The 24,586-nt window shown below is 31.4% G+C and overlaps 3 protein-coding genes and 1 long non-coding RNA gene across 11 annotated transcripts in view; 1 reads left to right on the top strand and 3 right to left on the bottom strand.

Moving 5' to 3' along the window:
* Window positions 1–14,931, bottom strand: part of LOC127069444 (diacylglycerol lipase-alpha) — a 31,022-nt gene extending 16,091 nt beyond the window's left edge. For 3 of the 7 annotated variants that reach the window (XR_007783548.1, XR_007783547.1, XM_051006475.1), the window contains exons 1-2: window positions 13,800–14,930; window positions 11,491–11,978 (exon numbers count right to left, since the gene is read on the bottom strand). Coding sequence is in view for 4 of the 7 variants with exons in the window: in XM_051006475.1 (XP_050862432.1) it covers window positions 11,491–11,585 (95 nt within the window). In the remaining 3 variants the exon portion in view is untranslated. Of the gene's footprint in view, window positions 1–10,277; window positions 10,563–11,490; window positions 12,348–13,799 lie in introns of those variants that run through there. The other 4 variants (XM_051006479.1, XM_051006477.1, XM_051006478.1 and 1 more) reach the window with 4 other exon arrangements.
* On the bottom strand, window positions 1,414–10,271 carry LOC127069495 (uncharacterized). Its single transcript, XR_007783556.1, has 3 exons — window positions 2,694–10,271; window positions 2,504–2,597; window positions 1,414–2,049 (listed from the first exon to the last, which is right to left on the bottom strand). It is a non-coding gene; the product is annotated as an uncharacterized LOC127069495 (long non-coding RNA).
* Window positions 14,932–15,248: 317 nt separating the features above from the next.
* On the bottom strand, window positions 15,249–17,143 carry LOC127069472 (probable GDP-L-fucose synthase). Of its 2 annotated transcripts, none has more exons than XM_051006555.1 (7): window positions 16,949–17,143; window positions 16,721–16,865; window positions 16,541–16,655; window positions 16,334–16,462; window positions 16,046–16,259; window positions 15,831–15,968; window positions 15,249–15,763 (listed from the first exon to the last, which is right to left on the bottom strand). In XM_051006555.1, the coding sequence occupies exons 2-7, from the start codon at window positions 16,855–16,857 to the stop codon at window positions 15,528–15,530; spliced, it is 969 nt and encodes a 322-aa protein (XP_050862512.1). In that variant the 5' UTR covers window positions 16,858–16,865; window positions 16,949–17,143; the 3' UTR covers window positions 15,249–15,527. The 2 variants fall into 2 exon arrangements, with proteins under 2 accessions (XP_050862512.1, XP_050862511.1); XM_051006554.1 differs by having other exon boundaries at window positions 16,721–16,868; window positions 16,949–17,142.
* Window positions 17,144–17,233: 90 nt separating this feature from the next.
* LOC127069441 (NBAS subunit of NRZ tethering complex-like) lies at window positions 17,234–24,530 on the top strand. Its single transcript, XM_051006469.1, has 18 exons — window positions 17,234–17,472; window positions 17,550–17,778; window positions 17,860–18,278; window positions 18,347–18,730; window positions 18,818–19,028; window positions 19,116–19,336; window positions 19,441–19,767; window positions 19,837–20,042; window positions 20,125–20,421; window positions 20,519–20,855; window positions 20,924–21,330; window positions 21,402–21,701; window positions 21,793–22,081; window positions 22,153–22,461; window positions 22,554–22,965; window positions 23,039–23,901; window positions 23,976–24,104; window positions 24,170–24,530. Exons 1-18 carry the CDS (start codon window positions 17,386–17,388, stop codon window positions 24,440–24,442), a joined length of 5,700 nt encoding a protein of 1,899 aa, XP_050862426.1. The 5' UTR covers window positions 17,234–17,385; the 3' UTR covers window positions 24,443–24,530.
* Window positions 24,531–24,586: the final 56 nt, after the last annotated feature.

Here is a 24,586-nt window from a genome sequence, read left to right on the forward strand (position 1 = left end):
TGTAAACGATATGATTAGTTTGAAAAGTTTGACGTCTAACACGTGTGTTTCATTCATAATACGAAGAAGGACATATCGACTCTTTAAACGAAACTTTGATTAACGAGTTCAAAACTTTACTACGAGTTTGAATTATCATACGAACTAACCATTTAAAGAATGAGAATAGCAAAACGATTATTCCTTGTCACGTTACTTGAAATCAAAGGATACGCAATTCGCAAGCATAAATCACCGAGGGTTGGAAAAAAGATAAGGATTTTATTCTTTCTCTCGAGAGAAAGAGATAAAGAGAGAAACAAGAGTCGCCAATGTGTCTGCTTAATCTAAGAGAATCGTAAAGACGAGAAGGACAATCCTGTATTTCCTATCATAAGTGGGTCAATTGACGTTACTTCCGTTTCTCGCGTTATCCATAACGCAATCTCTCACGTACATAATAACAGACAGAGGAGTTTTGACATTTATATTTTATTTTATAATAGACGTTCTCATTCTCGAAGCTCGAAACGTTAAAACTTATGGGATAGAGAAAAAAAATGAAAGAGACATGCTGACGAAGACGAAGAAGAATAAGAGGAGGAATTAAAAAAAAATAATAAAAAGCTTGTACGCGTGAGCTTTTGAAAAGCACTAGATGGAAGTTACTCTTTTGTCGCTTGTACATTTCCTACTTCTCGTACATCGGGTATCATTTGAAGTTGTCTGCCTTGAAGAACGGGAATATTGCATGGTAGTATATCGCGAATGAAAAAAAGAATATCTTTATCTATATGAACGGGTGTACATGTACAAATGTATATATATATATATATACATACGTGTTTTAAGCGAGTTCGTCTACTATATGACCAAGCAGCACGTGCGTTTCTTTGACGAATCACTCATGAAAAGAGAAACGAAAAACCCATGTATAAACATGTCTGTGAAATTTTTTTCCAACAAAAAAAAAATAAAAAGAAGAAAAAGAAAAGAAAGAGAGAGATGCATCGACAAAAAGAAGCAAAAAGATTTGAATCGTTTCGATCGATCGCTTGGAAATCTTTTATTATTGCCGTCGTTTTTTTCTTTCTATTAAAAGAATGTTCGAAGTCAACGCATTTCTTTTCCTGTATAGATGAAGGTATCCTTGTAGATAAGAAGCAAAAATCACAGGACAAGAAAAGTTTCTTTTTCAATCTCGACGTAAATGATAACGCATTTTCCTTATCTTCTTTCTCTCCTTTTACTTTTTTCTTTAAAGATAATGGAAAAACTGTCTACTTTTTTTCCTAACAACGGCACGTGCTCTACAATTCTGCGAAATTCTCGATAAAAGGCAGCTACAGTTCATTACCTCCTATTGTCGGATAATCGTGTGTATATATATATATATATATATATATATATATATATATATATATATATAAAATTCTGAATGGCTGTCGTTTACTATTAACAGACAAAGAATGAAATATTGTAGATTAAAAAAAGCGTAAAACTTTTTAATCAAACGACTACATTATCAGATTTGGACCAATTGAAAAAACGTCGAATAAATAAAACGTTCACTTACTTCCATTTAATTTCAACTCTCACAAAATATTTCACTTAGGATATCAAGAGAGTTAAATACATATATACCCATATATACACAGACTAGATTTGAAAAGTTTTACGCTTGAAATAGACTTTTATATGAATAATGTATAAATTCGCTCTTGTTTTAAAACGTCGATACGCTTTAGTTCTCCGACTAGTTTCGTAAATAACAAAATTCTACATCATATTCTTCGTTTGGAATTTAATGAAGAAATTTAATTCAATCGTTTTAGATCTAATAGAAATAAGTATGAAAAAAAGATTATTTTGTAGAAAAAAAAAGAAACATTAATTATTTAAGAAATAAAATAGGGATATTCTAAATTTAACCTAAACGAGTCATTGACTCGAACAGTTGCCCCCTGGATGCAGCCATATAACGATATCGCGTCCGTTTGGTTTAAATTTTCCACCAACTCGATCCTAATTCGATTATTCCGTACAATGGTGAATTGATGTATCGAATATCTAAAGGCAAAAAAGGAAGAATAAGCTATAAAAATGATCCTAGCAGATCTATGTCGATAATGTTCTCTTCTTTGTGAAAATGAATCTGCATTATCGACTTCCAATTAAATGACTATTTTAATTTAGTACGACAAGTCTAATGATAATTTCGAGATGGCACACGATATCTCCTTTTACATAATTTACATATTTGTCTCTGTGGATATACCATGTGCATATCTTTGATTATAATAACAAATTGTCTGAATTAAATTCAATAAAACGTTACGCATTTTAATTACGATAGCACGGAAGAAAGTAGCTATTAATTGTTTACTACACGTAAACAACAAACGAATAATTTTTTGATACACTATGTAGATAGATGTGAACGATTCTAAAAAATATTAAAATTTCATATGAAATCTTTAAGACGATGTTATATACATATACAAATATTATAATAAAAACTTACGAGATATAACAGTTATCCATTGTATTATTCATTTTTAACGGGACGATGTTTTCATACTTGTTTTCGGGAATAAGAGGATATATTACGTTCTAACCTATATGAAAATAATAAGTTCCTCTTCCAAGAATTTATATACATATAAGATCATGCTTCGAGAAGTAAAACGTATCAAATTTCTATGAATGCTTACGATCGCTGAGCTCAATTCCAGATATTCGTGCGTATGTGTTGGATGTCTGTGTACAAGCAGCGAACGAGAAAATTTCATTTTTATTGCCTACCTTGGCTTTAAAAACAAATATTTTTCAGGAAATTATATACATCACTATAACAATAATTCTTTTCAAAATTTTTATGTCAGTCGTGTTCAAATATACAGATCGAAGTCTTCTTTTTTCCAACATTATTATTTCACGTCACATTCGTTGCTTCAACTTCATCTTCTTCAAGCCGACTGAACATTTCCCGGGATATTCGATTATCATCGAACCGATATATAAGTAACAATAAATATAAATATAGGTAACGTAAATAAAGTATAAGTAACAAATTAAATACAATTCTAATGTTTCTCGAATATTTACAAGAGATATATAAAGCTATAACGATCGATTCTTTCGTTATTTAATTCATTACTTATTCATTTTTTCCGCTCGCAATGAAAATAGTGAAGAGTACTACGTAAGTAAAATGAGATTCTAAATATGTTTAACGAAAATTTTTTTGTTACTTAATTCATTAAAAAATTAAAATCTATCTACAGAATAACGATTAATGAGAATTCTTATGATTTCTATGCTCTCAGAGTTTATATTACATTTTATTTCTTAATATTAAATGCAAAAATTGGTATATCACTTGATGCACAGGCTCCCGAAAGTTTTGTTCCTTAATAGTATAGGAATTAATGCGCAGTGTGCTTAAAATGGTATACCGAGCGACGGGTAGGGGGCGGGGCGGGCGGGGGGGGGGGATTTGTCCAACGGTTTTCTCGATAAATACGTCATTTTGTTCGGACGGCACCAGAGCTCGTAACAAGATCCGTATCGTCCTCATTAATTTTAGGTAATTAATACATTTTTTTCTAACATATACTCTCTTCCTATATACCAATCGATTCCTTGAAACGAGTTTTCTTCGTATAAATATTCGTAAGTCGGAGCATCGTCGCGTTGAAAAAATATTTGCGAAAATAAAATCAGCATTCTAACGGTCTCCCCCCCCCCTACAGAGGGGAGCCTCCTACGCAGTAACTTTTTTTTCACGATTTCATTACTTTTTCAATTTTTTAACGACGATTTAATTAATAATTTTTTCTTACGATAAATTTCATAAAAACTTCTTTTCAGTTTTTTGTCGAATCATCATTGCAATCCTGCGTTATCAGACGTATTGACTCGACTCATTTTCAACCTATTTCGAATCAATTTTTCTCAATTTCGACCTACAACGTGGACGAGTGTTTTGGAGCCATCAGAGAACTTCAAAAAGTAGTGAGTAAAAAATTTAAACTTCCTCCAATGTTTATTATGGCAAGTATGAAAGGTTCGAATTACGCCGTGATAGTTCGTTATTGTTCGTGATCAATCTAAATCATCTACATCATATAATGCAACTACAAGCGAGCCAATTAACTACACACTTGAATACGTTTCAAGAAATATTTTTTTCTAAACAAATAGATAAATTAGATAACATTACAAAATAATTTTTTTACAAAAACAGATCGAACATTTTCAAATAATTATTCTATTTAATTATTCTTATATTACTTCTCATTGATGTTCTGATGGTAATTAATTACAAACACAAAGAAAAACTTTTCAAACGAAAGAAGACTCATTAGGAGCAAACTGCACTTCTATCAAAGCTAACAATTTGAGTTATTAATTAGTTTGAGGTTTGTCGACTATAAACCGACTGTAATAGTACATACGTAAGTATCTATATCGAGATAGGTGGTATGAAACCACAGAATAGGTAGTATACGATGATAGTCGCTTGTATGTCAATGGAAAGTGCAAGTCAAATGCGTGCCGCTACAATTTACCACGTGTATGTCGTTGGGCGAGACTTGAATTAAGTTACGAGTTAGGACACGAAAGTTTGTTTTACTTGAAGAACACTTTGCTTATGACTAAACGATGAATGCAAAGTGGATGCATATCAAATATACTTATGTTTCAAATATAGTTAACGTTTTATATTACGACGCTCGTTATTATTAAAATAGAGAACTTATTTAATCATTAACGGACGGTATGAAGAAACGAAGAGTCATAAATCAAGTGTGCTGTCAACGATCTATACCTATATCTTACTATGTAAAACGATTAATTGCCGACGTTCTCTCGAATAGAACAATAACGATCGTTCTTCCATCGCTTCAATTTGCTCGAATGGTTCTGCTTACTCGAACTACTTGAAATTGAAGTAAGTCGAGGATCGAAGAAGACCTGGATAAAAAACAGACAATGAACCAAGCGACAATTCTACAAATCAATATACGATAATACTATAAAATTCGATAGTATCACTATTTTCTAAGAGAAAATCCAACAAAAAATAAGAGAAAATCCAACATAAAGGAACATCGCGTGATCTTCATGCGTGTCTATATACCATTTATTCTAATAAAAGAGTTAATAAGAGCGTTGATATCGTTAAGCATCGAATAACATAAAACTTTAGGTCGAGGATAACAACCAAAGAATCGTTCGGAAATTACGTTATTTCGTGATAAAGATATGTATTTATCGTTTATCTACTCTTCTATACCATTCTCACGACATCGTTAACGCGAGTAGAAATCTATTTAACCAAGTAAATATTCAAGTCTGTTTATAAGAAATTGTAAGACTTACTATTAGTTATTTTTTGTATAACGATTAATTGAAATTCTATCATAAAGTATACACACACGCACACCTAATCTCTATGTAGGTATTTCTTAATACTCCTTATAACTATATATCGAAATTTTTTCGTACAAAGATATCGTTAAAAAAAAAAGTAATAACATGGAAAATAGTTTCCATATCGAAAAGTTCCTTTGAAAGTTGCTACAAATAAAAAGGGTCAGCTATCTATCGAACATCGTACGATTCGAGAACGATATATTCCGTCGGTACTTTCGTCGTCCGTCGTTGTTCTCGTCGTAGAAAAGAGAAGGAGAGAGACAAAGGACGATTTAGCACGGTAGGGTGCCAGCACCCCAAAACCTACGTGGCGAACCCCCCAAGCTTACCCCCGCCTACGAATGAGTCGCAAAACAAAAGGGGGAAGTTCGATGGCGAACTTCGTCCGAGCAAGGGACTGTCGAAGGGTCATGTGGGTGGATTTGCATTGGTTCTGCGAGACGATCTACACTCTCTTCCACGCACACATACAATATAGTATACTAATTTTTTATGCAACTTTTGCTACCACGACTTTGAATGGACTGCTTTTCGCGTCTTTATTTTATTTATTTATTTTTTTCATTTTGTTTTTTATTTTACTTTTTTCGTTCCCTTCGTAATATTATTATTCAAATGTTTGATCAAAAGAATTCTATACCAATGCAAATATGCAATCGACACTTTCGAGAGCTCTGCCAAGATTGATTTTATGGAACCATCTTTATTTCGCATCTGCTCTGTCACGATAGGGTTCCACATTGAATTAAAGGTTCGCTTGATTAAAGGGACTAGGAAACCTCCGACCTCTTGAATTTACAACGATCGATAATAACGATAGTGATTTCCTTACCAGATTGGAACGCTCTTATACAAGTTTACTGGCTACGATGGAAGAATTTTCTTATGGAACTTTCCGAGCTCTTACGTTAAAGTATTCGTTTTTTATATCATGAACATTTTTATATCGTAAAAAGGGAAACCAAGAGCGGAAACAATTTCAAGATTCTAATCAGTTTTCGAAGGAAGCAGGATATAAAAATGTATCATTGACGCAAATTCTCTTTCAAACGTGATACATAAAAATAGGTTAATGATCAGGGATGAGTCACAATTCGTAAGATTAGTAGCACGTTATAGGAAAACTTTTAAATCTAACCGCATAAAGAAGTTCACTCTATAATTTCTTTATTTTTTTTTTTATTTTTTATTTTATTTTCTATCATTTTACTATTACGAAACGAAAAGCAGATAAGCCGACTGAAAGAGAAGAAGAATTTGTAGATTTCTATTTTCAGCAGTGCAGAGTTACGTGTCAGGTCTGTCGGTTGAGTGGCAACGAACATTCACGGATTGTCACAACAAGCGTGGCAACAGAAAACATTCTACGTCTTGCACGAACCTTTTTTCATATTCTCTATATCCTTTCTATGAAAACATGACGAGGTAATGTCCTTTCGCGATAGTCAGCTCGATAATAATCATATTACTTTGTAATAGTTACTTTTGTTAGAAAAGTTCATTCTAAAATTAGTACTGCGATATAAAATGTATTATACTCGGTATCAATTCCAGCATGGACAATTTATGGTATTAAGTATTAAATTAAAAGAGAAGAATGAAAAATGGTACAACGAGGAGTAATTTGCGTCCTCATTTTAGAGTGAAGATCTCTTGATAGTAAATAATGATTCTCCGTGCTTTCCTCCTTCAACTTGCTAAGCTCTAATAGACTGAGAATTATGAAAATAGCTGTCGGGAATAAAATTCTCGAGGATCCAAATAATCTTTATCAATTCGTCATCCTTCCTTCAACTAGAAGAAGGTTTCGAAGCGTTACAGGTATAGCTGTTTCGAAATTAAACAATTAAACTGCCCAAATAGATCAAAAACTTTGTTATCACTGAAGTCGTTTATAGAAACACAAATAAAGGTACGAGAAAAGTATAGAAGCGTGCTAAGTAAGTTTTATTTCAAATCCGTGTTACGTACGAACGAACGAAAAGAAATGAAATTCTTTAACGTAAACGTTAACACATACGATCGAAGTTAATTACAAATGCACAGTCTCGATTTTACCATGGTTACTCTAATTGCACATTCATGTCGTCGCGAATGTTCCTAGAAAATGAAGGCAGTCTGTCGGAGAGAGGAAGAGAGGAGAGAGAGAGAGAGAGAGAGAAACAGACGTACGTCGCAGATAAAATACAGAGAATGAAGATGATTCGAGTATTTTAACAATCAAAGAACGTGATCTTATTTTAATTTGCAAATAAATTCAAAGCTCGTGTAACGTGCTCTTCATTCAGACTACGAAACAGATATATCCGGAAATACGTTTGTCCAAGTTTTACGCGAGGAACACGAACGTGATATTATTTATTATTCCAAACGTAAAAGTTTCCTTCGTAAAGAAAGAATTGATATAATAAGAAATATTATTTACACGTGAAAACATCTTATGATATTCACGAGTATGATGATTTTGGAGTACAGTCGCATAAGATCAGAAATATATGCAACGATAGAATGGTGCAGAAAGAAATGTCGGTGTGAAATATACGTATATTGGAAAGCCCCTTAAATGATTCATGGGGAGCATGACTAGCGAGGGTATAGACACCATTCAGCAAGCGGCGACACCCGCCGCACATGACGTATTGATCCTCGAGAGGCACGTTCGTGGCTACCTTTCTTCGATTTCCAAAAGCAAGGTGCTAAGCCTAAAATTCTTTTTTTTTTATTTGTTTTTTTTCTTTTTTCTTTTTATAGAGACTTATTGCACTCCCTGCACAAAGCTCAATACATTGCTGCTGGGCACGTAACGGGAGTAACCCTCCTACTAGAGCTCTTTTCGTGATACTCGACGCATTATTTCTTCCTGCATGATTTTCATGTGAAAATGTTTTCCGTTGAAATGTTTCCACGTGACTACATACTATCAGATCATTTACATAATACTAAGCTATACACATATATGTAGATTGAGAACACTGATATAACATCGAACTTCTGTTTTAAACGAAATTCAACATGCGAAAAAAAAAATTATGTCGGAAAAAAAATTAGCGTATTATCTCTGTGACACGGATAGAAATGCATATGAACGTCATAAATTTTACTTGGTTTTGATGCTTCGAAGCTTTAAAGATTAACTCTTTGAACAGAAAATTTAATTGGATTCTTTAGCGAAATTTGGAATATTCGCGAAAACGTGGGAAATAATTCAATCGGATGATTTGTACAAGCTTTCATGGGGGAATTCATTCGTAATGTTAGTTTATTACTCGACATAAAAATGATATATTACTTTTAAAAATGGTTTTTAAAGAATAACGTTTAAAATGTTTGTACCATTCTTCTCGGATATATATTTCTTTGATATTTACGTAAATATAATTATTTACATTTTTAAATTTAACATATGTGAAACGAGATAGATAAATATTTTTTAAAAATAATTTGATATCGACGCGCAGGCACGAAATATAGTTTTCTTTTTTTATAGATCTGTTTAAAATCTCCGCAGTATCTTTCTATTCCTATAAAATTAAAGGACAACAGGAAAGCATAGAATTCGTGCTCCGTGTCTAAAATAGCGTACGTCGGAGTTTGAATATCAATAAGCCGACGTTGTCGTTATTAATTTAATGGATTTTCCGCTAAATTAGAGGGGATTACTCTGTCTAATAGTTAGAGTCGGATCTTGTACACAAAGTATCTCAAAGTCCGTCACGTTCCATATAGAGATTTTCAAAGAGTTGACCCAACGAATAAGATACGAACGCAAATTTATGTCGGGTCAGTGGACAAGACGCAAAGTTCCAATTATATTTTACGTTTATCAAACGAGATAGAAAATTGTAACTGCAAAGAGCATTGGTAATAAAATATCTGAATAATTTCAGGATGATGCTTATGTTAATTATTTATCATACATCGAAACGTAATAAATGGATGATCCGTATAAGATACATAAACCAAAACTTAGTTATACTTACTGAACCGAGTGAACAAATAAAAGAATGAAAGATGGTACGAGCAAATCATCGCTGCCGAATTTCCAACGTCTACCAAATGCGATCAAACCTGGCATGATGTTTCTGAAGATTCGACTAAGTCAGTCGTTGCTCAATTTTCCGAAACAAAGGATATTGAATGATGACATCACCCATATTACAATAATTCGTGTTCGAACAATGATCCGGCTACTTGACCAGGAAAAAAAGAAGAGAAACACGTGACTGGTCAAGCAACTCGACGCAACGAGAATACAAACTCTTACGAGATGAGTCTCACGGCACGACTGACGGTCCATTGATGCGATAACAACGGGAGGAGAGAGGAAGAGAGAGGAAGAAAAGGTCGAGAGCTCCCACGTGGAGATAATTTGGAAGTATACGTAGTGCTGTTCGTAACGATGTTCCAAGACTTCCTTCGAGCCGGAAGTTGCGTCTCTTCGAACGCCACCATTCCTAAGTGTGTACCAAGCGAGATCGACAGAACGGTAATGGCTAAATGCCGGGAAATTCGAAATCGATACATAGTATCCTACAAGGAACGTTCTTTATCTATTGTCTCGGGACTAGGATCGTTTGAATGCACAGGAGATTCGTCTTGTATCGTTAACGATCGTAATGAGAGAACCTGAGTAACAAACATACGTGAAGGATCTAAAAAACAAAAAATTCAACGATCTATCGAACAGTTGTACGAGCTGAGAAAATGGGAAAAATTATAGAAAGCAAAAGAGAAAGGGAAGATTCGTTAAGAGTGTCGAGATATCGACGATGCTCGCCAGAACGAGTTTTAATTTACGGTGCTGTCAACCGGTGCAAAGGAAGGACTCGTGCAGAACCGTATGATATTGTACGTACTATCGTATATCGAGAAACGGCCGATTACTCGCTCTACGAAAATGGAATGGACGCTCGCCAATTTCCTGCCACTCGCTCATTGTATTTCTCGTTCTTTGTCACGATCCGCCGAAGCTATCCTCGTCGAATTCGAACATACGTGGATTACCGATTGTACAAAACGCGGAGATTTCTCGACCCTACAGGTCGTTAACAATGTTTGCAGGGACATGATATCGTACTATATATATATACGATGACATCTCATATCTCTCTCGTGTAACGAATCATTTTCACTCGATAAGGCTAAAATAAAAATAATATTTTTTATGAAATTATCGATAATTCCAGATTATAAAAAGCGTAACATAATTTTCAAAGTCCATCAAATGCATTTCGAGATAATAAATTTTTTAAATGTTAATTGTAATAATTACTATAATATGAATTTATCACTTTTTTATACTTGTCACTTTACTATTAAATTATTTATTTTATCGTTACAACAGTTATCTGTTTGGTTCGCTGCGTAGTAGTTTTCGTTTGAAAATGGAAATAGATCTTAGCTAATAATTACTAATGTCGAATCGATTTTATAAGTGAGTTCCATGGATTTTAATATAATATATTAAGAGAGAGAAGGGGGGGGAGAGAGGGAATTAATTCCTACGAAATGCAAGACGGCAGTTGAATTGCCACAACTATGAGATTCAAGGATGGTCTAAACAATGTAGATGGGAAACATACTAGGTCAAGAAGCAACTTAGGTATCTTTGCCTCTAGCAATTTAGCGTTACCTTCTCCCGCAGATCGTATACGTGCTTGAAAAGTTTCGACGCTGTCCTACGTATTATATGAAAAAAAAAAAAGTAAGAAGCCGGTATGAATTGACGTTTTGCGCGAGTAAAAAATGGGCTGGTTGAGATGTATGATTTGGAGCTAATATTCTGCGCCAAAAAAAAAAAAAACTCATATATACTTCGATTAAATCGTTCGATGACATTCTCTGGCCAAACCCGAACAAATAGCTTTTAAATTCCGAATTTTTTGTGGGCGTGAGTCGACGTCGTACATTATAAATCAAACAAACGTTATATGGACAAATTTATTTTCTGAACAATGAAATCCTTGAAAAAACAAAACGAATGCTTTTAGAGTTCATAGAAATGATCGTAAGGGGAGAATATAAGAGATATCGATGAATCAAATTTAGAGTGATTAATCTATAACTTACCATATAAGATGCAAAATGAAGAGGAAGGCACCAGGTACAACGAGATCGTCGCTGCCGACGCTCCACCGTCGTCGGAATACCACGATGCCAGGCATATCGGCTCCTCTTTTTACTCACTTCGGTTTCCATTCAATCACACGGACCCTCCTGATAGAAGGGCTCCTAAATAGCCGACGAACTTGAAGGATAACGACGAGGATAATTCTTCTTCCTTCCTTCGACGTTTCCTCGAAGATCCAACGAAGAAGAGTATAAAATGAGATACTGAAGATAAGAAAGAAGAGGACAGCTTGTCCTCGAGTAATTCAAGCTCGGAGGAGCCTCTTCGTCGATGACTTCGTCGATGACTTCGTCGACGAGCACGCCGTCGCGCACCACCAAGAACATAACGAGCGGTACGACGATTCCTTCTACCGACGATTTTCTCGTCCATCCTTTGTCGTTCCACGAGAAACACGAAACACCTTTCACGAAATTGCAACTTGAAGCTAAAACGTAGTTGAAAGCATAAAGAAAACGATGTATCGCGTCGATCAAAGACTATTCTATATAATCCTTTTATATTTTTCTTTTATTCTCCTTAAAGCTTATCCGTCAAATATATATATTTCACACGGTACTGTTCCAACTGATTACATAAATACTGTTACGAGTATGAACTCTTAAACCTGTGGATTCGCGAAATATTTTATCGAAATAACTATCCCTCCAGATCTGTCAGCGATGGAAACAAGAAGCGAAATCCTATTACACGGATTATCCACTTATCGGGACTCGCACGTTCCACTGACCGTTGTATGATAAATGGAACAGCCATCGTGGTTTACCCTTCTTTTTTTTTTTATCTACGAACCAAACTTGAAAAGTCTTACGTAATATCGATTAATCTTTTGCAACTCGAATTTACATAAAATTTAATTATCGATTCTGTTAATATTCGAGTAATCGTATTAGCAAATAGAAAGACGATAATATGTATATTATTTAAGATAAGTCGGTAAAGTATAGAAGTCTAAAAAGCGTGAGATAGAAAGTTGAGAAGTTTCTAGGGAGTTGAGGAACGTGGTCTGTCAGAAACTCGAACAACGACCCTTCGTGAATACCAAGCGAATTACTATAGAAAGCATTCAATAATAGAATCCTAGAATCTTCTTTATTTCGTTCTTTTATTCGTTCGAAAAAGAAGAAAAATCCCTAATCTTTAATAACTTCCAGAAAGGGGACTTTCTCAGAGATTTTTCGGGAAAAGTAAACTTATCGAAATTGATATTGCGTTTCATTCGGTAAAGTTTAAAGATCGTTCCAATAAAGATAGAACGTGTTAACTTTGAAAAGAGATTTCGAAAGGATTTCTTACCGGCATGGTACATTTGATCTAATTAGTTCAAAAAGCGTCAAAACACGTTTAATGTTTTAAACAATACTTTATCGGATATTTCACCGGCACGTATTGTAAAACGTTATAAACGTAAACAGTTAGTGCTTAATAATTACTTGAGTAACGCAAAACAGAACATCGGGGAAAATGAAAATAGAACGCGCACTTGTTGCAAACGAATAGATATGAAAAAAGAGAGAGAGAGAATTGAACAAACGAAAACATTTTTTTTTTATATAAAGACGATTATATCAAAGACATTTCGAGTGGAAGATAATCATTTTCTCGTACAAACATACACTTAATAAAGTTATAATTATAGATAGAAGTTATTACGTAATTTTCTTCGTGCTATATTTTAGAAGCTTTTACAGATCAACGCATCGAGTATCTTCCGATGTTAGAAGATCGAGAAAACGTTGAAATGTCGAGGTGCCAAAATACATCCGAGATATACTCTCGCTCGTTTATCATTCTCTCTTTTTCTCTCTTTTAGCTTTTACAAATTAGAGATCGTTTCAAAAAATAAATGATATCATCTTACGTTTCTTCGATCGGATTTTGAACTCGACAGGAAATCTTTAAAAAAAATTCTAAAGGAAAGCTCGCTATTGTTCGGAATTCATAAACGTATAAACATAACGATGAAAGGAGATACTTGAAAAGCCATGCGGTCGTGCGTCGGCACGCGATTACGTGTGTGATTATAAATCTACGACATGTAAATCGGATTCGCGTGAAAACGAGAGAATGGAAGGATTGTAGAAAGAGAAAAGGACACAACGAAACGATTTATGAATATATATATATATATATATGCACGTTCTTTCCTATCCGATCCTTTCCACCGCCATTTCGCAGGCACGCACGCACGGACGATCGATAGACATCTAATTAAATTAGCATTACGTTTCAAAATCGTTCAACTTACACTCGATAAGAGAGTAGACAGTAAGATTATTCTTTTCTTTTATATGGGAAGTTAGTCCCCTTTTGTTTTCTTCTGTCTTAATGCGTAAATCGCGTTACTCTTGTATCACGAAGGGGGTAGAATTCGCCAGACGAATATCATTGACGTTTCAGCACGAAGTAATCGAAGAAGGGAAGAAGGCACGCCGGTGTTACTCGCGTCGTCGTTTTTTTCTAATATCTTTCTTCGAATAATCATCTTCGGTCGGAGATCGTCGACGAACCATCGAAGAAATTGTTCCCTTCGGCTGACGATCGCGCGAGGCCGGCGCTACCTTGGCCGTAAACCTCTTCCAATTTTTACACGCGTCCGAGTCATTTCGTTTCTTCGAAATAAAATGCACAGGAAGCACCACACTGAACGACAAAGAACGAAGGTCGAATAAACGATGCAAAATAGTTACGAGAGCTTCTTTATTTTCTTTCTTTCTTTTCTAGAACAACATTAAACAATGCACCACCACGTGCCGTATCATATCTTACAACACGTCGCCTTTGTCACATCGAGCACATTACCACTAGCATTAACTTTCCTACCCCTATAAATTCCGCGATACATCGCGCAAGGCTGCTAAAGCGCGACTGACGAACCGCGGCGATCTTCGATGCGGCGAACGTACCCGATGACACTCGGGAAGAGACGAGTGATGGTAAGGTAGTGGGGAACGAGTCACCCCCGACAGCGCTCGTTTGTAATACATTTTCTTTCAATGTTTTTCTAAAGAAATTCTTGGATATACAAACAAGTTTCTTCAGGTTCCGATTGGATGTTTTTTTGGAATGTAATGTTTGTGCTATTAGGTCTATTTACTAGAGAGACTATTCGAAAGATATTATTGTCTCCTTTGTGGTTTGACCTTATATGAAAATAATGATGTTCTTTTATGACCGATTTATCAATGAAATGATGTATTCTATAGTAAGTAAATAAATTCTATCACAACAAAGTGAAAATGAGCTACGTTTAATTGTACTGATTTGATACTACGATACGAATATTAACTCGCGTGTAGTTACTATTGAGAACAAAAATTTGCCTCCTAAAGCTCGGGTCCCCGGGTTCGCTAAGCCCGTACCTACCGATGTAGGTTCCCTGAGGGAAAGAACTATTATTTATTTCTATAAATAACAATGAAACAATAGAAAGTTAAAGGAAAAGAGTAGTCTCCAACATCCTAGCTTTATCTTCATAGTTATCTTTCTTTCTTAACCACTTGAGAGATTGCTCATACAAACACGTTGTACGTTACGGTCTCTAATGTCTTGCCACGCGTATGATCGTTTATCCCTTTACTTTAACGAGTAACTACAAAAATCGGTCAAGAAGGGTTCTTTGCTGACAAGCTATAGAACCAATGGCATTGTTATGAAAGTAGAGTTAAACATTGTAAATTAGTAAAAAGAAAAAATCTACATGAACTTCTCAATCGTTTATTGTTATAATACTTTAAAATATTTTAAGATACATCACTTTAAATTATGTTATTCTAAACTATATAAAAAAATATTTTTTATTTATTTTCATTTGTTTGTTATATCCTAACATATTTTAAGTAGCTAATCATCTGCAGATTTGGAATCTATTACCTTAAAGTGTTCAAATTATGTATAATTATGTACATTATTTATTTATAATTTGTACAGCATCATTCATATATCTTATGTTATCAAGCCTTATTTGTTTGTTTATTTAATTCCTAGCTTGATCATGATTTTTTATATACCAATCGACCGTCTCTTTAATTGCTTGATCAAATGGAGTGAATTGAAAATCTGGCAAATAACTTCGTAATTTTGCGTTACTTGCTGTCTTCTTATATTGACCATCTGCAGCACTAACATCGTTACGAATTGAACCTTTATAGTTAAAAGCTTTTACTATTGCATTAACAACTTCAGATATCGTTATCTCTTGAGATTCATCAACTGAAAAAGCATTCATTTTTATTAGATATAAAATAATACGTAATATGATATAAATAACTGCATTTACCTGATAAAATAATTGGCTCTACAGAATTATATTCTCTGAGAACCCAAATTATTAATTTTGCCAAATCCAAACTATAAATAAATTGTCTCAAAGGCTTGCCAGAGCCTAATACTGTGAAAACTTTATCTTCTGTATTTCCTGTTAAACATAAAAAATCTATATAAGGTACATTTTGAAAAGCATGTTTAGACTAATTCCTAGATTAATTTTTTTACCATCTTCTATTAGATCATATAATCTTCTTATAAGACCTGGTATAACATGACTAGCACTAGGATGAAAATTGTCATTTGGTCCAAATACATTACATGGTACAACACTTGTATATAATCTACCATACTGTTCATTGTATCCTTTGTTTGCAATATCTATTAATCTTTTTGCATAACTATAACCATAATTTGATGGATGTGGTGGGCCATTATGAATCTGAAATGTTATTGTTATATAAGAATATTGAATGAGATACATAAAAACAATAAGCTGTATTACATACAAATTACCATAGTTTCATCAATAGGGTATGTAGTCTTATCTGGAAATATGCAAGTTGAAAGACACGAAACAACTTTATTAACACCAGTCTCATGAGCAGTTTGTAGAATGTTATCATTCATATGAATGTTATTTCTCTATAAATATTACGATATAATTTAATTTTTAATAGTTGAACAATTATAATATGATATTGAAAATATAAAATCAGTTACCAAAAAATCTAAATTATGAGCCATGTTATGGAAAAGACCACCAACCATAGCAGCTAAATGTATGACATGTGTAGGTTTATGCTTATCAAATAATTCTACAGTACTAACTTTATCACTGCAACAATTATACTTGTTATAAGAATATTCAAATCTTAATAATAATGCAATATTGTTACATACCACAAATTTGCATCTTTTGAACCAACGAATATCCATTTTTCATCAGGTCTTTTATCTTCCTCAATAATTTTTTTAATTGCTGTACCAACTAATCCACTCCCACCAGTTACAAGTATAACTTTTGGATGATTAGACATATTTATAACTACTAAAAAAAAAAACAAGAATTATAAAGCAAAAGAAATAATTAAGAGAATATTTTTTTACATTATCTACTACTTATCTTACATTAGATTTGTCTCTCAAATACTCTATCCAATGTAATTATAAAGTATTTTAAATGCTATCACCAATTTGTTAACAAAAAATTTGTAGAATATTGTATTAGAATTATTGCATCTTTTAATCCTATTAGATGCACGTGTTAAACGGTTATGTTGCATATATATCAAGAAGATGCATATCCAACTTAACAGCACAAATTAAACAATTAAATGTTAAAAAACAGATGGCGTTCAATACCGACATTTATGATATAGATGCCACGCTCTAGTTCCTTAAATAACGTGCTACCATCTACAACTTCGAGACTAATTCAAGACTCACGTATCGGTTGAGTTGGTGCATCGTTGTCCACCTAGATCCAGCAATAGTAATTCCAGATGATCAATTTCTTGTTTATGAGGAATTGACAGAATGTGTTTGATTATTTTCTTACTTGTAAAATGGAAGACACAAATGATTTCTCAAATGAACCAATTCTCTATGAACTATTAGAATACTTCATTCGAAAACAGGAGCCAGAATTAATAGTAAGTAAGAATTTATTGTATTCTCAACATTTTGTTATTATATTTTACTGATATGCCTATCTGCATAATTCTTTTAGAAATGTAAAAATGATACTGTTATTTTGCCAACTACTGGGACTATAAAGAATGCATTGAGATATCTTAATAATAGATATTCTTTACCAGAAAGTATATCACAGCAAATTAGTCTTACATTACCATGGAAAATTGCAGTAGGAGATTGTGGTCGTTTGTTGGCTGTATTGCAAGAAAATGTCATAGAAATACGGAAAGCAAAAGATGAATCAATTATTGGCAAAGCTTCTGGTATATTTATTTATGTAATATTTATGGAATATGAAGTATCAATGAAATTTATATAGAACTTAATAATACTTGATTTTTTAGTTCCAAAAGATGCTTTCCCACAATGGCGAAAACTTATATGGAGTCCAGATGGAACAATTTTAGTTTTAGCATCTAGTAATGGATATATATCATTTTATAATTCATTAGGAAATAATATCTTTAACATAAATCCAAAAACAATATCACCAAATCCAGAAATATTGGAAGCTGGAGATGCAATAGCATCTATAATATTTCTTGATCCAAGAACAAAGAATGAAAAGTGGTCTTATGAATTTATATTAATTACATACAGTGGCCTTTTAAAATCTTATCATGTATCTTTATCCAATGGCTTTAGTTTTAACTATGAGTTTTCTTTTTGTAACTTTTATAAAAATGGAGTCAATGCAGTTGCATATGATGAAAAACATTCCTTATTTTATGTTGCTGGTAATGCAATCACAAAAAAGTTGACAGTAAGTTTAAACTATAAAAAATTATTCGTGCATGAAATGTTTGTTAAATTTCATCTATTTTATCTTAGTCTACAGCATCAGAGACTGGATTAACTTCATGGAGATTGCTGAATGATTATCCATATTGTCAATTATCATTTACTTTTAATGAAAATACTGAGACTAAATCAAGATTTTCTCTGTGGAATATTATACCTACTTTATATTTTCGAGTAGAATCAATAATATTTAATATACGAATATCTCCAAACAATAAGTCATTAATATGCTTACATACAGATGGATCTGTATCACTTTGGAGATTACCAAATTTAATATTACAAAATAAATGGAAATTGCAAGAACAACCAGGTTTCAATATATCTAATCCATTAGGACTTATAAAGTTTAAAAAGTTCCCATCTGGTTTCACAGAATTTCATCCTGTAGATATAGGATGGTGGTCTAACCAGGTAATATTTAATGTTTTTCATTCAATATGCAATTATATATATGGGCTATTTTATAAGATGATTTTATAAAGTATATCTCTTTTAAAGGCTATTATCATAGCAAGATATACAGGATCCATTTCAGTATGTTCAACCAAAAATCTGAATAATCTATTGGGATCAAGTCCAGAATTTTTAGCTGGTCAACCACAAATTTGTGAGTTAGGTCCAGGTCGTGGATTTTTATGTTTAGATTGTGAGTCTTATGTAACAAGTAAAAAACGGAATAGAGAATCTAATACTGAAGGTCAACTTTTAGGTTGGTGGTTAATATTTCTTATTAATATCACATTTAATTTTATATAATTAATTTTTGAAGTAAAATTATTTAAATTTATTTTTTTAGAGGCATCATCAGAAAGTGAAAAAGAAAGTGATGAATTAGAACCTATTACTATTTTAAATTATACTACAGAATTAGTACAAAGTACTTTATATTCAATTACTGATATGGAAAGATTTCAACCAAAAAGAAAACGTTCAAAAGTTTTATATAGAACTTATAGAATTTTAGGACTTAAAAGCACTACTCCTGAAGAATTATATACTAGAAAAATAGATATTGAGGTATTTATATAATATAACAATTCTAATGTTAGAATGATAAAGAAAAAAAATGAAATATTTATTATATATACATAATATGTTATATATGGTTATTTATATTCTAGGAATATGAAGAGGCTTTAGTACTGGCTAATACATATAATTTAGATACAGATCTTGTATATCAAACACAATGGCGAAAATCTAAGTTATCATTAAATGCTATTCATGAACATTTAAGTAAAGTTACAAAGAGATCTTGGGTTTTAAATGAATGTGTTACTCGTGTACCAGATACAATTGAAGCTGCAAGAGAATTATTAAATTTTGGATTAAAAGGTGCTAATTTAGAAACATTATTAGCCATTGGTACATATGATGATGGAAAATTTGTATTAGCTGATACCGTTGATGATACAGCTAAATTGGATCAAGAAAGTAATTTAAAGCAGGTACATTTTATATAAAACGCAGAAATATAAAACTGAATAAGTATTTATGAATATTATAAAAATTTGCAGATTCAAAGAATAAACAAAATCATTGAATCTATTGATGTCAATAACTTATCAGAAGCACAAAAGGACTTAATTAAATATAGAAGATCACTTTTGAATCATTTAGATAAATTACTTACTTATGAAATTATTCTTGGACCTTCTCTCCCATATGATAAAAATTTTTATGAAAAATTTAGACAGCTTTCCATCATTGAAAACGCTGTTAGGTATATTTTTTATATTTATTACTATTCATTCTACCTGAAAATCCAAGTAAATTGATATACATATTTATTTCATTATATACAGATTTGCAAAAGACAGTGACTGTAGAGCAGTAGAAATTATGTTTGCTTATTATGGTAACATATTGTTACCACATTGGTTAGCTATCATAAGTTTTTTCCCAGAAACATTAAATCCTTCAAATTATCAAAAGCTGCTACCACATTGTGATTTAGAAGGACAACTGTTTTTACCAGATCAATATGAATTACGTCAAAAGGATTGGTCTGAGAGAAATATTTTTGATGAAGTAATTAACTTCATAGAGGATGATCAATCTCAATTACTTTATGAAACAGATCCATCATTGGATATATATAAGTATGATCCATTATTGGATATATATATATATAAAGATCATTTACTTATATAAATGTATTAAACACATTCAAATAACAATTAATATTTATGCTTTTAGAAATGCACAACTTACACCAAACTTATTACAAAAATGGTATAGATGTAGAGCATGTGAAATTGAGAAAATTAGTTTTATGGTAGACAATGCATTGGAATTAATCAGGATAGGAAAATTGCATAATATTAATAATTTAGAAGATTTGTTAATAGATTTGGAAACATTGGATGATCTAGTTTATAAAGTTTATCTGGATGATATGTCATTGAACAAATTAGAGAAATTAAATAATCTAGAAAAGATTAAATTACTAATGACAGGATCAGAAGAAAATAATTTTGTTGATAATGTACAAAATCTTATACTACCATTTATAAAGAGAAGGAATAAGTATTCTGTATGTAATAACATTATTCTAAAATTATATTTTTTCTAACGTTCTAATTATTTTTTATAAATTTCAAGGAGAAAAATTCTGAAGAAAATTTACTACATAATTACTTGGTCTGTATAAGTAAGGACGACCTTAGATTACCTGTTAAATTTTTTGAATATTTAAAACAATTTGGTGAAACAGATATAATGTTAGTAATGAAAGATGTTGTAACCATAGCTTTAGATTGCATATATGCATGTAATGATTTAAATATGTATCAAAAAGCAAAATATATCTTAGATACTATATCAAAAGATCAATATCGTAAAGGAAAATATGACAGTTCGTTTGAAGAACTCGATAAAGAACTCGAAGGTATGAAAATTTTAAATAAATATGGAGTTAAAACAACAATAAATTATTTGCATAATAATAAAAACAATCCTGAAGATGTGAAGTTACTATTAAACCAAATGGCAAGAAGTTTGAACAAATCGTAAGTATACTATGTTTTCTATAATCAATTTTAAGATGTGATAAGAATAATTTGTTATTATAATTTTACAGAATACCACATCCAGATGAAAAACAATGGGCTCAATTATTGAATCAAATGTTAGAAATTCGTGGCATGTTATTTACATGTATTGATATTGAAATATGTTTTGAAATTTGTGTATCTGCTAGATTAATGTCAGGAGATAAATCTAATATTCAAACTTGTGTTACATTGATAGAAACAAGAAAAAAAGAGGAATCCTTATTGAAAGTTTCATACAATAAAGCTGTCAATCTTATAATAGAAGCTAGTAAAGAATATTTCAACAGCTCCAAAAGCCTTACTGATCCAAATATGGAATTAGCCAAGTAAACGTTTATTTTTACTATAATAATAAAAATAATTTATTATAGGAATGGTATTTATATATTTTTTAAATAAATACATTAATGATTTCAGGACTTGCTTGCACTTGATTCTTGATGATAATTATATTATTAGAGAAGAATATGATTTGATTAATTCACTTCAAATTTTGAACGAATTTAATGTAGATATACTACCGCTTCAAGTAAGATCCACGCAAGATAAATTAAAATTAATAGAAGATTGTTTAAATAAACGTGAAGATGCTTATAAAAGTCGTCAACGATTATTAATGTTAGCAAATTATCTACATATTGAAAAAAATAGTACTAGATTGCGCGAAGGAAAAGTTTTAGAACTCGTGGCGAAAAAAGCATTACAGGTCAATTTTATTATTAAGAGATTTTCTACACTGTTTATAACATATGTGTTACAAACAAATTTCATTTATAGGTCCACGACTATAACACTTGTGCATCTACTTGCCAACAACTGATGCAAATTAATTATATTCCTATATGGACAGTGGTATTTGAACTAGGATGTTCTGAAAATTTTCGAGATTTACAAACTCGTAAGAAATGTTTATGGTTTGCTATAAATAATGGACCTAATGATATATTAATCAAAGCTTTGGAATGCGTGCATTTAATTGAAGTGCAAATATTGCATGAAAATTTACAATTGTGGATGCCCAATGATATATCTGAAGATCTTGATGAGATTGAAAGTGAAGATGAATTTATAGATGCTATGACTACAGTAAGTTGAATGAATTAACATTTATAAAAAATATACAACTCATTAAAAAAAGGTATATATAATATAAAAATTATTATTTTATTGCATTTTAGCCTCAAGTAGAAAAAAAAGAATTTATTCCTAAGGTATTTGAAACATCAACAGAAATTGTAAAAACTTCTGCAAACATTATGAAAAATTCAACATATGGATTAATCAAGAATATAGGGAATACAGATTTTTGGAAATCAAGATTAAAATTTAGTTTCAGTAATTCATTACAAAAAGAAACGCAAAATGAAAATGAAAGTAATGAGCATGAAAATACAAATATTCAAAGTTTCTCTTGTTTTTATGAAACTTTACATACAAATGAGAGAACCAGTAATCTTGATACAAAATACGTAAATTATTCTATGTTAGAAGTTCAAAATACTAAATTAAAATTATGTAGAGCATTATTGAGAATAAGTTTATTGACTGAAGCTTCTTGTTATGGCCATGAAGTAAATGATATTAATCATTGTAAGTATTATACAATAGTATAAAAAAAAAAATTAATTTTATTATATCTAATGTACTTTTTTTATTTTATTAGTGCTTTTAGAATGTGCAAAACATACTATTCATGAAGATTGGTTGCTAAGTGTAGCATACTTGCTGAGTCTAAATAAAACTTATATGTCAGATATTCTATCTATTTTTATGAATTTACCAAGAAATGAATTATGCATAGAAACAGTTATATATTACTATTCTTTAGAACTTCATAAACAATTATGTAATAATACTGAAAAATTATACATGTATGATCCATTATGTTTAATAAGCAAGGCACTAACACTTGCAACAAATTGTGATGAATGTGACATACAAAAGGCATTATTGCACTGTAAATCCTATTTAATGAATGATAACAAACTAACAAGATTGCTGTCAACAAATTCTGATGAAGATATGAATGATGAAAAATTTAATGTTCCTGAACATAGCAAAAGTATAAGCAAACAAACAAATATAGAGTATAATAATGGAGTAACAACATTAAGTTCAGATTCAATGAAAGATGAAGTATCATCTACATTATTTGATTATAAAGATGATGAATGGACAGATGATTGGAGCAATTTTTCTGATGCTGATCTAGATGAAACTGTAAATAGTATCACACAAAGAGAAATTACAGGTGAAGATAAAATTTATACGGAAGAAGATCGTTTTAAAGTTTTCACGAAAATGTACACAGAAATAAAAAATATGCAAGATTACAAACAAGTTAAGAATATTTTATCGACGTGGCCAGCTTTTAATAAGTCTGAATTTACTACAGTTAATATACACCCTATATTACAAATGATTAAAATAGTTCGTACGTGTATCATAGCCGAAGATACTGCCCAATATGAAGATCAAGTATTACAAGAGTATAAAGATCTCATTACAATGATATCTGAAACAAATGTGAGTTTAATTTGATTCATTGTATTGTATCAGTTAATTTATTTTTTGCATAATTAATACTTTTTTTTTTTTAGATACTCAGGGAATTTCTAAAACAGGAACTTGATAACATTCCTCTAGATCACAGTCTTCATATACGTCTTTGTACAAATGACCCAATATTTCATAAAGAGGCAGTAGATATACTTCAAAAAGAGAAAAAGGTTTGTTTTAATTACCAATTAAAAAATTACATTTATAATCTATGTAACTAAATTTCTTTTTTTAGATGAAGCTCTCATTAATAACGCTAAAAGAAATCTTTTTAAAAAACTTAACTTCTTATTTTGAGCCAGATCATGAGATATACAAACAAATAATTAAACATATTTTTATAAAACGATCTTTGCCATATATTGAAGAAAATACAGCAGTACTTGTAGAAAAATTAATGGAACAAAAACATGTGATGCATGCTTTAAGTGTAATAAGTATGGCAAAAAATATACCTACATCTTTAAGTACTTTTGGAACTTGTTTTCAGTTACTAATGAAAAAATAATTTTCATTTACAATAGCATATACTGAAATATTAATTGTATATAATATATATATATATAAATGTTATAAAAAATGACTTTTTATTAGAACAATGTAATTTTCTTTCACTCATGTTATAATATTCAAATACGTGTAATTATATAAC

The sequence above is a fragment of the Vespula vulgaris genome, chromosome 15, assembly GCF_905475345.1.
Source record: "Vespula vulgaris chromosome 15, iyVesVulg1.1, whole genome shotgun sequence".
Taxonomy (NCBI): Eukaryota; Metazoa; Arthropoda; class Insecta; order Hymenoptera; family Vespidae; genus Vespula; species Vespula vulgaris.

Bases quoted from the DNA above. Each gene is read 5' to 3' on its own strand.
- LOC127069472 (XM_051006555.1), bottom strand. From the start codon at position 16,857: ATGTCTAATCATCCAAAAGTTATACTTGTAACTGGTGGGAGTGGATTA. The intron at 16,656-16,720 runs GTATGTAACAAT...TAATTGTTGCAG, and splicing joins TCAAAAGATGCAAATTTGTG to TGATAAAGTTAGTACTGTAG. The intron at 15,969-16,045 runs GTAAAAAAATTA...TATGTTTAACAG, and splicing joins ATATGATCTAATAGAAGATG to GAAATACAGAAGATAAAGTT.
- LOC127069441 (XM_051006469.1), top strand. From the start codon at position 17,386: ATGGAAGACACAAATGATTTCTCAAATGAACCAATTCTCTATGAACTA. The intron at 19,768-19,836 runs GTACATTTTATA...AAAAATTTGCAG, and splicing joins AAGAAAGTAATTTAAAGCAG to ATTCAAAGAATAAACAAAAT. The intron at 23,902-23,975 runs GTGAGTTTAATT...TTTTTTTTTTAG, and splicing joins CAATGATATCTGAAACAAAT to ATACTCAGGGAATTTCTAAA.